Source organism: Tursiops truncatus, chromosome 6 (assembly GCF_011762595.2).
Source record: "Tursiops truncatus isolate mTurTru1 chromosome 6, mTurTru1.mat.Y, whole genome shotgun sequence".
NCBI classification, from domain to species: domain Eukaryota; kingdom Metazoa; phylum Chordata; class Mammalia; order Artiodactyla; family Delphinidae; genus Tursiops; species Tursiops truncatus.
In genome coordinates, this window is record NC_047039.1 from 108534123 (window position 1) to 108548349 (window position 14227).

Consider the following 14227-nt stretch of genomic DNA (forward strand, 5'->3'; position numbering starts at 1 on the left):
AGTGATGCTCAGGCAGAAGCAAGCTCCCAGAGCTGGGCTCCTGGCTTCGGGCCTTGGTGGGCCCAAGTTCTCACCTCTTCCTGCCTAGGCCCCTCCCTGTCAGGCTGGTGGCAAGTGGGGAGAACCCGGTCCAGCCCTGAGAAACCTGCTGTGCTCTCTTCTCACTGATGGGAAACGTTCATCCGTTCAGCGAAGGTCTGCCGAGTTCCTGCTATGTGCCAGGCTGTGCTGGCACTGGGGGATGCGGTGGGGAACCAGGGAGAGCTGGACTCTGCCCTCACAGAGAGCAAGGCTGGGGCGTGCACTGCCCCCTCCCCCCGCCCCAGAAGAGCGATCCTGAACTCTCAGTAAACTTCACCAGACCCTGCCTCTAATTTCTCGCCAAGAGAAGAGACCAACACAGGTGTGGACGTGACTGGAGGGTGAGAGGTCTCAGGAGGGACCCCCTGACAAGGACCCTGTGCTGTCCAGCCTGTCCTTCATCAGCACCACTCGGCCAGGCAGCAGAGGCCTTGAGGCAGGGTGGGGTTGGCTGAAACAGGTAGTCGGCCCAGGATGGATCCTCTTCCTCCAGCCCTTCAAGGGATGCAACAAACAGATCCCATCTCTCCCCTTCAGCTCTTCCTAGCCCAAATGGGAGAAACCACATGCACTTGGCTATTTTCCTCTCGCAGTCTCCTCTGAATGAAGCCAGGGGAGTAGGGTCACTCTGGTCTCCAAGTACAACCCACATATCCCTTTGGTTTGCCTGGCTTTTTGCTGAGATGAGGACTGGCCTTGGGTAACAATGACACTTTCCCTCACTTACGTGACATTTCCGCACTTAAGTGCAGGCTCTGGGCTGGTCACCTCACACACGTCACTTCGCCAGAACCTCACGACAACCCGTGAGGTGCAGGCTCTTATTATTCCCATCTTGCAGACGTGAGAATTGAGGCCCAGGGTGATTAAGCAACTCACACCGTTAAGAAGTGGTTCAGCCAAGGATTCCGACCAGATGAGTCTGACACCAGAACCTGAAGTGTTAACCACTCTGCCCTATGGCCTCGTGTCCACTCCGGCCCCCCCGAGGACTGCAAGGTGAGGGGGGGCCCTATGGCGCACTCAAGCTCTTTGAGCTGTTGCACCATCGGTTAAGCCTTTTTGCTTTTTAAAATATCAGGAAAACTAAACCCGGGAGTGCTTTGATTTTTATTTTAAATCTCAATCAACTGAAAAATTAAATCTGCTTCTCCCCTCCTGGCTCTTCAAGCCCAAGTAGCTGGCTGCCGTGGGGACCATTTGTCTTCCCCATGTCCCTGTTTCCTTCATCGCTGCTGCACAGCACCTAGGCCATCAGCAATATCAGGAGGTAGAGAGGCAAAAGGAGATTGTCTATCTGCGTAGTGTATGCTTCTAGGAGGGACACGGTGCTGATGGACCCCAAAATCCAAGCATAACTGTAGTTTAAGTCCACTCCACTGTCGAAGATTAAGATCAGAGCTACAGAAATGATCTGGGCAAATATAGATGTCATGGTCCCCTCAAAAGTCTTTTTAGTTCCAGGCCAGCGGATCTCCCCCATGGTGCTGCCGAATATGGAGGCCACAGTGTCGCCCACACCGACGGCCAGGACTCCTGCATAGGGGACTAGGGCCCTGGCTCCCCCTAGGCTACCCTTCTGTGTGCAGGGTCTGGGGACTAACCAAATGGGAAGAGACATGCCTAGGAGCAGGTAGATGTGGGTCAGGATGAGCGGTCCACTGTCTCGTTCGTCCAGGAAGAGGGACAGGAGGCTTCGCAGAGTGTGGCCCAGGGGCTTGATGCGGAAGTAGCGCACATACTCTAGGAAGACGAAGACCGCCAGACATACGGTGGCGGCCACGTAGAGCAGTGGCCGGTCCAAGATGATACCTGGGATGTAGGTGGCTACCACAATGAAGTGGAAATACTTCCGAGCAATGGTGGGGGCCTGATGCTTCTTGGACTCGGAAGATGACCGCTTGGCATTCTGGTATAGCACCACCAGGCAGGCTAAGGTGGCCAGCAGAGACCAGTAGGCTAGGAGGTAGACTCGGGTCTCTGTCTGGAAGAGGAATTGAAAAAGCCACAGCAGGGGGTTCCTGCGGATGAGCCGGTGGAGCCAGGGCAGGACCACGCCGAGGCCCAGTACACAGGTCATGAGGTGGAAGAAGATGGAAGAGGCCCAGGTGCCTGAGTCCATGAAAACAAAGAGGGTGCTGAAGAAGATGCCCATGAGCACCATCCCTACCACCACGACCAGCAGGAAGAAGTCCAAGGGGTCCCCCTGGCTTTCCACCACAGTCAGAGAGCGCTTGATGAGCTGGTTGAGCACGAAGCTGATGCCACCCAGTACCAGCAGAGCCTCTCCAGGGGTGAAGCAGCGGGGCAGCAGATACAGCAGGATCATGTTGAGGTAGACAAAGATCAACAGGACCTCCAGGACCTCGATCACCTCGCCTACACTCAGCGAGTGCTTCAGGATATAAATGATGACACCTCCAGCCAAGCCCGAGATGACACAGGTGTTGGTGGGCACTGGGCGAGTGATGCCCAGTGCCAGTACCGATGAGAAGAGGGCCACTGCCATGCCAGTGGCCGCCACCACAATTCCAAACCGCTCGAAGTATGGGTTCCCCGCAGCCTGGCAGCGCTCCTTCATAACCAGCCCGAGCAAAGGCATGACCACCGCGGCGGGCAGTAGGCCACTGTTTGCAGACATTCGAAACTGGAAGACAGCGCTTCCCTGCTGTAGCAGCCGGTCCCACTTGTACTGGACGTAGAAGGCCTGCACCGCGAGGGCCACGGCGCACCACGAGTATCGATCCCACACGGCCGCGTGGATGCTCAGCACCACTACGAACACCACTGCCGCCTCTGCCAGCACCGAACCGCTCAGCGGGGCCCCAGGCTCAGGGGCCGGGGAAGCGCACGCTCGGGTCATGTCTTTAGACCTGAGACTCCGGGTAAACTGGGGTGACTAGGAACGCCCTGGACTCTGGGCCCTTTAATCCCCGCCAGGCAGAGAGCGGTAGCTTCGCCCAGCCAGCACCTTCTCAATCCGTTCTCCAGCTGCGAGAAGGGAAGCTCTACTGTAGGCCACTCTCTGACGCCTGGGAGCTGGCGTTGGGCTACCCTCCACCGCCTCACACCTATGGCGTAGACGTCGACCCTCGGCCGCCTCCCTCACAGCCTCGGCCGCCCTAGCCCGGAGTTCCTCACCTCTCTGGGAATCGCCATGTTGGCCCCGCCCCGGCGTCACGTGACGAAAAGCCCCGTCCACGCCCTGGAGGCGAGTGATCACGTGGGCGTGGCGTCTGGGGGCGGGGTTGGAGCGGGCGCGCGCGCGAAGATGGCGGCGGCCGCCGGCGATCCGTGTGTGAGGTGCGGAGCGGGCCGAGTCGGCGGGCGTGACTGTGAGGCGCGGGGTCGAAGCCGAGCGGAAGCGGGGCGGGAATTGGGGGCTAGATGTGGCAGCAGTGGCTGGGCGAAGGCCGGCTAGGTGGACGGGCTCCAGGACGGGAGGCGGTTACAGCCAAACGGTCCCCGCGCGCGGGGGTCTGAGGTGACTTCTCCAAGAGGGGGGCCGGTGCCTCACCACTTCCCTGGACTTGGCCTCCTGTCTCCCTACCCGGTGCCTTTCCCTTCCTCCCCTCTCCCCTCGGCGAGTCCCTCGGCGCCCCCTCCCCCCCACCTCGCTTCCTGTGCGGCGTGACGCTCCCTCGAGGCGAGACTCGGCGCTTCGCGGTCGCCCGGGGGAGCCCCTACCCGGGCCCCGCTGCAGCCTCCTGTGCCCGGCCCGGCGGCGCTCCCCAGGTTACCCCCTGTGCTCTCGTTGGGATGTCTGTTTCGGGCGTCGCCGAGCCACCTCCTGGCCGTTTCAGCCCTCTTTCGTCGCTCAGCCTTTCATTCATCCCATCCGTCTAGTCGTTTTCTCATGCATCGATTCCGTCAGCGGACATCCCAGGCGCTGTACTGGGTTTTGGGGACGGGGAAGAGAAAATATTAAAAAAGAAAGAGACAGTTCTTGCTAGCGTACAGGCGCACTAGCGCCAGACACCGGCGACGCGCTTTCTTTTATCCGTGTTATCTTCTTGAACTCCCACAACTCCGGGAGGCACCCTGTAATTTACAGATGACTCACAAACCCAGCTCCGAACGGGCTGCGTGTCCGACTCCGAAGCTTTAACCGGATCGCCACACTTCCATCTCGCACTTAGCAGCCTGAAGTGTTTTTCCTTTCCAGCCTCCCGCCTAACCGTCCCTGTCACTTCTTGCTCCCTGTGCCGGCAGTGGTTCCCCACTTTTTTGTCTTGATCACTGCTGTAGCCTCAACACCCAGAAGAGCATGTAACAGGCTCTCGGTAAATGTTTATTCCGTTTGCCATTTCCTTCATCTCTCCGCTCTAGTGAGGTTTTCTTCTTTGGAATTTCCATGGAACTGTCCGAACCTTGTGAGGACCTTTTTTGCTTTTTCTTCCTCTGCTGTTTCGTGTCAGCTCTTCTGTCGGGCAGCATTGTGGTCGCTGTGCTCTCCTTTTCTTAGGCTTATCTTACAGCCATTGTGGAGCTTGGGTAAAGTTTAGCTCCTGCAGGGCAAGGCGCGTTCTTAATGAAAGAGGACAAGGGAAGGAAAGCTGTTAGTTTGCCTGAAAGATGCTCTCTTCATCCTGGAGAACCTACCAAACTCATACCTGAAGGTGGAAGAAATGACACTAGGATTTCTAGGCACTGCTTTGCTCATAGCTTGTTTTAGGAGCGATCTTTTTTTCTTTTCTTTTTTTTCCCCTTTCCTTTCTATTTGTGTTGGAAGGCATGCTATAATGATTGGGATTATACTGAACAGCAGCCTTCTGTTTGAAATGCCTAGAGGTCTGAACTAAGAAGAAACTTAAATTCTATTCCTGGTGCCTGCTGATTTGCAGATGACCACAGACAGGCCACCTTACCATATGAGTCTGTTTCTCCAAATGAGAATCGTTTTCAGAGCAGTATTGAGGTGGCTGTGAAGCATGTATGTTAATATGAGTTGGCACTAATCAAAAATGCAATAATACTCTCAAATCACTCAGGGTTTTGGAAGGATCACTGAGGGTTTGACGGGAAGTCAGTTTGAATTTTGGCATTTTGGCGAATCTGTTGTGTTCTTCCGTTAATGTGTGCTTAAAAAACAAACAGGGCTTCTCTGGTGGCGCAGTGGTTGAGAGTCCGCCTGCCGATGCAGGGGACACGGGTTCGTGCCCCGGTCCGGGAAGATCCCACATGCCGCGGAGCGGCTGGACCCGTGAGCCATGGCCGCTGAGCCTGCGCGTCCGGAGCCTGTGCTCCGCAACGGGAGAGGCCACAACAGTGAGAGGCCCGCGTACCTCAAAATAAACAAAAACCCCGTGGTTTGAAAAGCTTGCTGCTTAGCTTAAACCCCAGTTCATGCAAGAGAGGTGTGCCTCATCTGTGGAGTCAGAGCATCCATGAGCATTCATTATTTCCGTGTGGAATATTATAACTGTGTTTCTCAAAAGAACTATCTCAGAGTAGGTTGACTGTGTCTCAGGCTTTCTATCGAAAGGACTCAATTGTAGAGACTGTTAATTCTAATCTGCTGGTTGCTTTCATCCAAAGGTTTCCAACCACATGGATCTCTCTAAGGAAGATAATTTCCAGTTTCATTAACTTCAGCTCTTTTAGGAATGGAATTCCATGTTGTCTGCTAGAACAATTGGACTGCAAGTCAATTTTTTTTTTTAACCTCACCTTTGAGGCAAGTTATTGAATTTCTGTGCCTTAGTTTCTTCCCAAAACACTTAGCTCAAATTTATTTTATTTATTTACAGTGTCTGCAAACAAATGACAGACACTGTAGCACTTATTTCATTTCTTGAAAGTATATATGGAAGATGTTACTCTGAGGCTTGAATTAGACATCACAATTCCAACCATGTCTCTTGGGTCTTGAAAATCACCTGCTCAAACCTCCAGATCTCAATTTGAGGTGAAATCTTTCATTGATCCCTGGATCAGTACCCAGTGATCTCTCTCTTTTCTGACTCTTTTCTGTCCTATATGGTTATTTTCCTTTGTAGTGTCTAATTATTAGGATCATGCCTTTTGGTACTTTCTACTTTTTTGCTGATTGTGTAAGGTATGCTTAACATCCTTTATCATTCCCAACACTAAGCTTATGAGTATCGTGAAAGTCTTAGATTTATTTGGATCCCCATTATTCCTAGACCATAAATGTGTAGGAATTGAGGATCCAGTAACTCATTTCCACAAGGATTCCCTTCCTGATAAACCACTGTTTTCTCCTTTATTCTGCCTTTTCTTGGCACTTCTGCGTATAACATTTGTCATTTCTAGTTTTTCTGTTCCAGGTCTAAAAGGGACTTATATCATTCTTATTCTTTAATATTTGCTCATCAGCATGTTTTGAGCCTCTCCTGTGTGCCAGCCACTGTGTTAGGGAATGGTCTGTCACTGTAGGACAGAAGGCTTCGCCCCAGTCTTTGCCTGCTTGCAGCATGAAATTCTTGGGTGCAGCTTGAGGCAGTGTAATATAATGATTGAACTCTGGAGTCCTGCAAACCTGGGTTCAAGCCCTGGCTCTATTATAAATTAGCTTTGTGGTCTAACAGAATTTACTTAACCACTCTGAAACCTTAGTTTCCTGATGAGATAATGGGGATAATAATAGTATTTGCTTCATATGTAAGTTGAAATATTCAGTAAGACAAAGCATTAAAGACTTACTTAGCACAGTGCCTTACATAACTGCTCAATAAATGTTGGCTAATCTTGTTATCAAACTCATTCTCAATAAACATTATTGTTTTTGACACCTTATAACAAAAAGACCATAATATAACTTAGTTTTGCAAATGAGAGTCTTAATTTCTAAAGAAATAGCTAACTTTTTTTCTTTTAAGTAGTAAGTGTAAAAATTACTGTATTTTTCTAGGGCAGTGATCTATCTCCAGTTTTGTTTTGTAGCAGAATCTTTTTCTCCCCATTCCTCCCCGCCAAAAAAAAAAAAAAAAAAGCCACTATATCAAGCGTAAAAGGCAAAGAAGATCGGGACTTCCCTGGTGGCGCAGTGGTTGAGAATCCTCCTGCCAATGCAGGGGACACGGGTTCGAGCCCTGATTTGGGAAGACCCCATATGCCGCAGAGCAACTAAGCTCATGCACCACAGCTACTGAGCCTGCGCTCTAGGGCCTGTGTGCCTGAACTACTGAGCCCGCGTGCTGCAACTACTGAAGCCCACGCACCTAGAGTCCGTGCTCTGCAACAAGAGAAGCCACAGCAACGAAAAGCCCACTTTCCACAACTAGAGAAAGCCTATGTGCAGCAGCAAAGACCCAAAGCAGCCAAAAAAAAAAAAAAAAAGGCAAAGAAGATCTATACTGACCAGGTCTTTTACCTGCTCCTCTGAGACAAGCTGATGCCCTAGAGCAGTGGTAATTTAGGAATTCATTTGAGTACTCATTTTAAAATGTAGATTTCCCATGCCCAACCTCTGAGAAAGAGTAGCTCTGGGTGATGACCAGGATTCTGCAACGTTGCTATGTTGTTTCCAGCTGATTTTGCTGTTTGGGCTGAGGACCAACTACATTTTGAGAAATACTCTTAGAACATTTTTTTGTTCTTTTTTAATAAATAAATTTATTAAAAAAAAAATCCTTGACATACAAGGGAACACCTGTAACACTGTTGGTAGAACGTAAATTTGAACAGCCACTATGGGAAATAGAATGGAGGTCCTCAGATACTAAAATTAGAACTACATGTGATGCAACAATCTCATTTCTGAGTATATATCCAAAGGAAATAAAATCACTATCTTAAAGAGATATCTGGACTCCCACATTCATTGCAGCATTATTCACAATAGGCAAGATATGGAAACAAAGTTAAGTGTCCATCATCAGATTAAGAGATAAAGAGGATTTGGTATCTATACACAAAGGAATATTATTAAGCTGTGAGAAACATGAAATCCTGCCATTTGAGACAACACAGATGGAACTTGAGGGTGTTAGGAAAATTTAAAAATTCAGACAAAGAAAGACAAGTACTATATGATATCACTTACATATGGAATATAAAAAAGCCAAACTCGGGCTTCCCTGGTGGCGCAGTGGTTGAGAGTCCGCTTGCTGATGCAGGGTACACGGGTTCGTACCCCGGTGTGGGAAGATCCCACATGCTGTGTCGTACCCCGGTCTGGGAAGATCCCACATGCTGTGGAGCGGCTGGGCCCTTGAGCCATGACCGCTGAGCCTGCACATCCGGAGCCTGTGCTCCGCGACGGGAGAGGCCACAACAGTGAGAGGCCTGCGTACCGCAAAAAAAAAAATAAAATAAAATAAAAAAGAATAATTTAGCTCAGGCATACAAAAGCCTTCAATTAATGATAAATTTCTTTCCATTAATTGTGATGTAATGTTAGCCCCATTATTAGCTATTTATTATATAATAGGTATCTAATCTGTTTTGTGCAAACCAGAAGCTGTCCTTGGTAAAGTAAAAGCATATGCCATTTTAAAGCCCCTCTCCTGTATTTTTTGCTAACTCAGATTTATCAGACAAGTAAGTTAGATGATAATTATTCTCTTTACAAAAGTCAATTCTTCCAAAATTTACTATAAATTTCTTTAAATAGTGAGCTTGCTTCTGTCTTTAATTTCTTAGGGCTTGGCTTATTCGTACCTTTTAATATAGATTATCAGTACAAAGAGATATATTTGTTTCATCAACTGGATCTAATCTCCTAATTTTTGAATAGTGAATGCTCTCGTTATCAGAAAGATGATTAGTGATTCCACAGTGCAGTTGTGGGAGTTGGTGATTATTGATTCAGCAGAATTGAAGTTGTTTTCTTAAAAGCATTAACCTTTAGGAAAGATTTATAATTTTTAGGTGTCTTTCATCCTCTTTTGATGGGAAAATCCTGAACATTTTTAAATAGGGCTAGTGCTTTGTGTTACTGTCTTAATGGGGAAAAGATTTTTCAATTTATCCTCGTAGTTAATATAACTTGCACTCTTGTTAACTGTCTAGTATATTTTATTAGGACCTTTTCATCGTCTCTCTGAAAATAGGCTTTCTAAGCAGTGTTAATTATTTCAGGTTACTATTCTAGGGCTTATTTAGGATCTCCCAAAATATAATCCCTATGTTTTTTATAATCCTTTCTTTTTTTTATGACTTTAAAAAAAAAAAATTGGGACTTCCCTGGTGGCGCAGTGGTTGAGAGTCCGCCTGCCGATGCAGGGGACATGGGTTCGTGCCCCGGTTCGGGAAGATCCCACGTGCCGCGCAGCGGCTGGGCCCGTGAGCCATGGCTGCTGAGCCTGCGCGTCCGGAGCCTGTGGTCCGCAACGGGAGAGGCCACAACAGTGAGAGGCCCGCGTACCGCAAAAAAAAAAAAAAAAAAAAAAATTGTTATTTTTATTTATTTATTTATGGCTGTGTTGGGTCTTTGTTGCTGCACGTGGGCTTTCTCTAGTAGCAGCGAGCGCGGGCTACTCTTCATTGCGGGGCTTGGGCTTCTCATTACGATGGCTTCTCTTTGTTGTGGAGCATGGGCTCTAGGCGCGCAGGCTTCAGTAGTTGTGGCACGTAGGCTCAGTAGTTGTGGCTCACGGGCTCTAGAGTGCAGGCTCAGTAGTTATGGTGCACGGGCTTAGTTGCTCTGTGGCATGTGGGATCTTCCTGGCCTAGGGCTCGAACCCATGTCCCCTGCATTGGCAGGCGGATTCTTAACCACTGTGCCACCAGGGAATTCCCCATAATCCTTTCTTGAGAGAATTTCTTAATGATTACATTTTGAAATTTAATTCTAGATTAAAAAAAGAACCACAAAACATGTTTCCATGGATGAGGGAAGGAACTGGGGTTAGCACATGGTTGGGAGTATATTTGAAGAGCTCCCTGAGGGCAGGGACTATATCTCATGTGTGTGGGGGATATTTTTTTGGTATCAATGTTAAATTTCTTGATTTCAATTGTTGTACTATGTATGAAGTTGTCCTTGCTTTTAGGAAAGATACACTGAAGTGTCTAGGGATAAAGGAATATGATATCTCTAATACAATTTTGTATAGTTTTGGAAAAATATGTGTGTGTACAGGTACACAAATAGCATTTTTGTGTTGTATATATAATATAGTTATACACACACACACAAAGAGGGAGAAAGAAAATAATAAAACAAATAATAATTGGTGAATCTGAGCAAAGGATATATGAAAATTCTTTGTAATGTCAGAAGCAGAAGTTGCTTCCATGGCTCCACAGCTAGAGAGAAGACAAAGCCTGTTCTGGGAGATGGATTCACCAGTTCACTCTGTTCCTACTTTTCTTTTTTTTTTTTTTTTGCTTCCTCTTGCTGTGATGTACATTCTTTAAAGGACTCACTTTTGGAATCTTACTGGAATTAAGTTAATATAAATCTGAAGTAGATTCTGATAAGATGTATATGATAAGCCCTTGAACAGCCACTGTTCTTTCCATCACTCTATCCATATTCCCCAGAGATGCCACATTTCTCCAGAAATACGCCTGTTGTTGAATGATGAGTTGATGGTCTTGGAGGGCCTTCTGGGGAGGTGCGGTGTGGGGGGCAGCTTCGGCTCACTGCGGGGTGAAGGACACTGGTGGTGGAGATACTGGGGATACTCATCGGTATGAGCTGTCCTGGAGGCCGCCATTTTGACACCAAGACCTGGCCCTGCTCCTCCTGTGTGTTTTTTTAATCTCCTGTATTTAGCACTGCATGTGGTACCTAGTGGGAATTCATTAATGATTGAATGAACGTAGTGCCATTCATAATGACTGTTAGACTTTACTGGATTGAGAAAGTGCATCATGTCATGTATTTAGAAAATTTTCTGAAGGTGTTGGGAGTCCTGAAACAGATTAGTCTTTTTCTGGATTTTTGTTCCTTATTGGTCATTACGTTTTAATGAGAAGGGAGGAGATAGAAATACTAAATTGAGGCATCTTCTTAGCATAGAAGATGTACTGTAATTCATTAATTACTGTGTTTCATTAATTCTAAAATATACATTTTTCTTTTTTCCGAAAGAGCAAGATTACCTCTGCTTTCTCTCATTTTTTAGGAGTAGTAGAGAACTGTGGACAATTTTGCTTGGAAGGTCAGCTCTGAGAGAACTGGTAAGTGGTGTGTTCTTGAATGGATTCTGTGGTTCTTTGTGTAGTTTACATGACCAAAAATGCCCTTCTCTTTGAAATAGGAAGTAAACACCTTTTATTATTCCTAAAATAGGCATTATGCATTCCCCACTTCTCTTTGCTGAAATGCAGTGTGTCTTATAGCCTAGCTGTTGAAGTTTTCAAAATCTCCACTTTTCTTTGTACCTCAGTGATTCCTTTTCTGAAAAGATACCAGTGCTACTTGACTGGCTGCTGAGAGTAGGGGTACAAACACCATTTTACTACCATAGGCTAACAGAGATTCTCAGGCCTTTTCTCTGTCTCATATTGACTTGCCTTTTCTTCCTTTTCTGTTTAGCTGCTTAGGTCACAGAGGCTGAGGTTTTTAGGACATTTCCAAGTATATAATCAATAAAGAACAGTTCTTCATGTGGATCCCTGAGTGTTCTGACTCTGTGAGGCTAAAGTGTTAAGATGACATATAATTATTACTAGTGTTGTTATTGTAATTAACATAATGAATGTTAACATCATTTTTAGAGCCTTAACATTTTTTGGTATGTCTTCATCAGATAATTCCATGTCTGAGAATATATTTTAAAAGAAAGAAATTGTTTTGGGCACAAAGCTCTTTACCATAGTGTTATTCATATAAATAAAGAATTATAGCCAGCTTAAATGTATCTAACATTAGAAGAATGGTAAATAAATCATGATCTAGCCACTTGATAAAATATTATGCAACCACTAGAAAGGATGTTTATCAAGATTTTCATAATAAGGTTAAATCATTATGTTAGAATGTTAAGCAAAGAAAAGCAGGCTACAGAATTCTATATCCAAAATTATTTCAACTGTGGGGAAAAATGCATATTAAAAAGAACATATTCAAAGGAATATGTTATCCTCAGTGTGATCCTGGAATCTGATTAAAATTGCATTTGTATAATTTCCTTCTTCTTTTCCAGAATCAGATTGAGGCAGAGCTGAATAAACATTGGCAGCGGCTGTTAGAAGGGCTTTCTTACTATAAACCTCCCAGGTATGGCTATTCTGTGGGTCTCATTTGAGTAATTCCCCTGAGGAACCTGACATAGATGAAACCACCCTCATGTAGGATTCTGTGATATTACTGGGTTAGTTAGATCAGAGGGTATATAATTTGGCTAACCAGGGAAAAAGAGTAGGGGACATTTTTTTCTCTTTGTTGAAGAAAAGGAAATTCCTTCTGGAAATACAGTATTGTTGAAACCATTGTATAACCCTAGTGTCCAGGGATGAGGATTTATTAAATACTCAGTTAAGATTCCTAATACTTATTTCAGTCCATCATGTTTGTGTGAGAGACCGTCAGCACCAAATGCTAGGATATAGCAGTGAACAATGCTGACACAAAATAGCAGCTGACACTCATGTATTTTTTGCTATGTACCAGTTACTGCTGTAAGCACTAGACTTACGGTAAGTTATTTAATCCTCATAACAGCCCTTTGAGATAGGTACTATTTTTGTTCTTTTTTTTTTTTTTGCCGTACGCGGGCCTCTCACTGTTGTGGCCTCTCCCGTTGGGGAGCACAGGCTCCGGACACACAGGCTCAGCGGCCATGGCTCACGGGCCCAGCCGCTCTGCGGCATGTGGGATCTTCCCGGACCGGGGCACGAATCCGTGTCCCCTGCATCGGCAGGTGGACTCTCAACCACTGCGCCACTAGGGAAGCCCTATTTTTGTTCTTTGTTTGAATATATAGATTTTTTTTGCTCGGCAGTGGAAAAGAACAATAATAAAATAGAAAGTGGTTAAAAAAGAAGACTCTTTTATCTTAATTCCTAGTCCAGCTCTCATTCTATTATGCATCATAGTTCTCAAGCTGCCCTCATTTCCCTTCTACTTCTGAACACCTGTTGATTTTATTACATCTTCGCCTTCCATCTTCATTCTCTTAGGTTAGTGAAGAACTTTCTTTTTTTGATCATCTGTTAACCCTTCCCCCATAATTATTTTGAAGTAACTCCCAGGCATCATGTTGTTTTATCTGTAAATACTTTACTATGTATCCAGAATATATGGACTTGAAAAAAGAAGATAAGCACTATGTTATCACATGTAGGTATTTTTATTATTATTGTTTCCATTTTACAGATGGGGAAACTGAGGCACAAAGAGGTTAAGTAACTTGCCCAAGGTCACACAGCTAGTAAGTGGTAGAACCAGGATTCGAACCTGGCAGTCTTACTCCAGTGTCTGTGTTCTTAATCATCATTCTGTGTTGCCTCTTTCAGACCTTATTGTTTAACTTTATACTAGCCTTTGTGTTGTGGATTTTCTGTGAAATGTGAGAGTCTCTCTAAAAAAAAAGAAAAAAATCCAACAACAATATGCTTTAGTTCACAGAATGGGCATTTGTGGTATGAATTTCTTTTTTTAAAGACAAAAGTTCCTTTTGTAGTAGCATGGGATTTTAAAGTCTGACAGACTTTTTTTTTTTAAACTGCAGGCTTAATTTGAATTTAACACAGATTTTTAAACATTTTTAACTTTTTTTTTAATGTTCTCTTTCTGTTCCAGGATTCAGCCCAGGGTATCATATTGCATTTAGTTGTCATGTCTCCTTAGCTGTTAGCTGTGACAGTATCTCAGTCTTCCCTTGGTTTTCATGACCTTGAATAGTTTGGAGGAAGACTGGTCAAGTATTTTGTAGTAGAATACCGTCAATTTGGAAGTCTGATTTTTTTTTTTTTCATTATTAGATTGAGGTTGTGGGTTGTGGGTACTTCACACTGAGGTGAAGTACCATTCTTATCACATCATGGCAGAGGATACATGTTATCCACATGAAGTCACTGGTGATGTTAACCTTGCTCACTTGGGTAAGGTAGCATTTGCCAAGTATCTCTTCTGTAAAGTCACTCTTTTCTCTTTCCCTACTTTATTTTTCGGAAGTGAGTCACTCAGTATAGCCCGCTTTCAGTGTGTGGGTGTAGTGAAATTAAACTACCTCCTGAAGGGGGTAGCATATATGTGTGTTACTGGAACTCCTTCTGTAAGGAAGAT

General features: G+C 45.6%; 2 protein-coding genes across 4 annotated transcripts in view; one reads left to right on the forward strand and one right to left on the reverse strand.

Moving 5' to 3' along the window:
* Window positions 1-1172: 1172 nt before the first annotated feature.
* DOLK (dolichol kinase) lies at window positions 1173-3582 on the reverse strand. Its single transcript, XM_004332089.4, has one exon. The coding sequence runs from the start codon at window positions 2942-2944 to the stop codon at window positions 1328-1330; it is 1617 nt and encodes a 538-aa protein (XP_004332137.1). The 5' UTR covers window positions 2945-3582; the 3' UTR covers window positions 1173-1327.
* Window positions 3297-14227, forward strand: part of NUP188 (nucleoporin 188) — a 45036-nt gene continuing 34105 nt past the window's right edge. For all 3 annotated transcript variants that reach the window (XM_019949245.3, XM_019949247.3, XM_019949246.3), the window contains exons 1-3: window positions 3297-3384; window positions 11121-11175; window positions 12144-12217. In XM_019949245.3, coding sequence (XP_019804804.2) covers window positions 3353-3384; window positions 11121-11175; window positions 12144-12217 — 161 coding nt within the window. In that variant the 5' untranslated portion in view covers window positions 3297-3352. The remainder of the gene's footprint in view (window positions 3385-11120; window positions 11176-12143; window positions 12218-14227) is intronic.

Bases quoted from the DNA above. Each gene is read 5' to 3' on its own strand.
- DOLK (XM_004332089.4), bottom strand. From the start codon at position 2,944: ATGACCCGAGCGTGCGCTTCCCCGGCCCCTGAGCCTGGGGCCCCGCTG.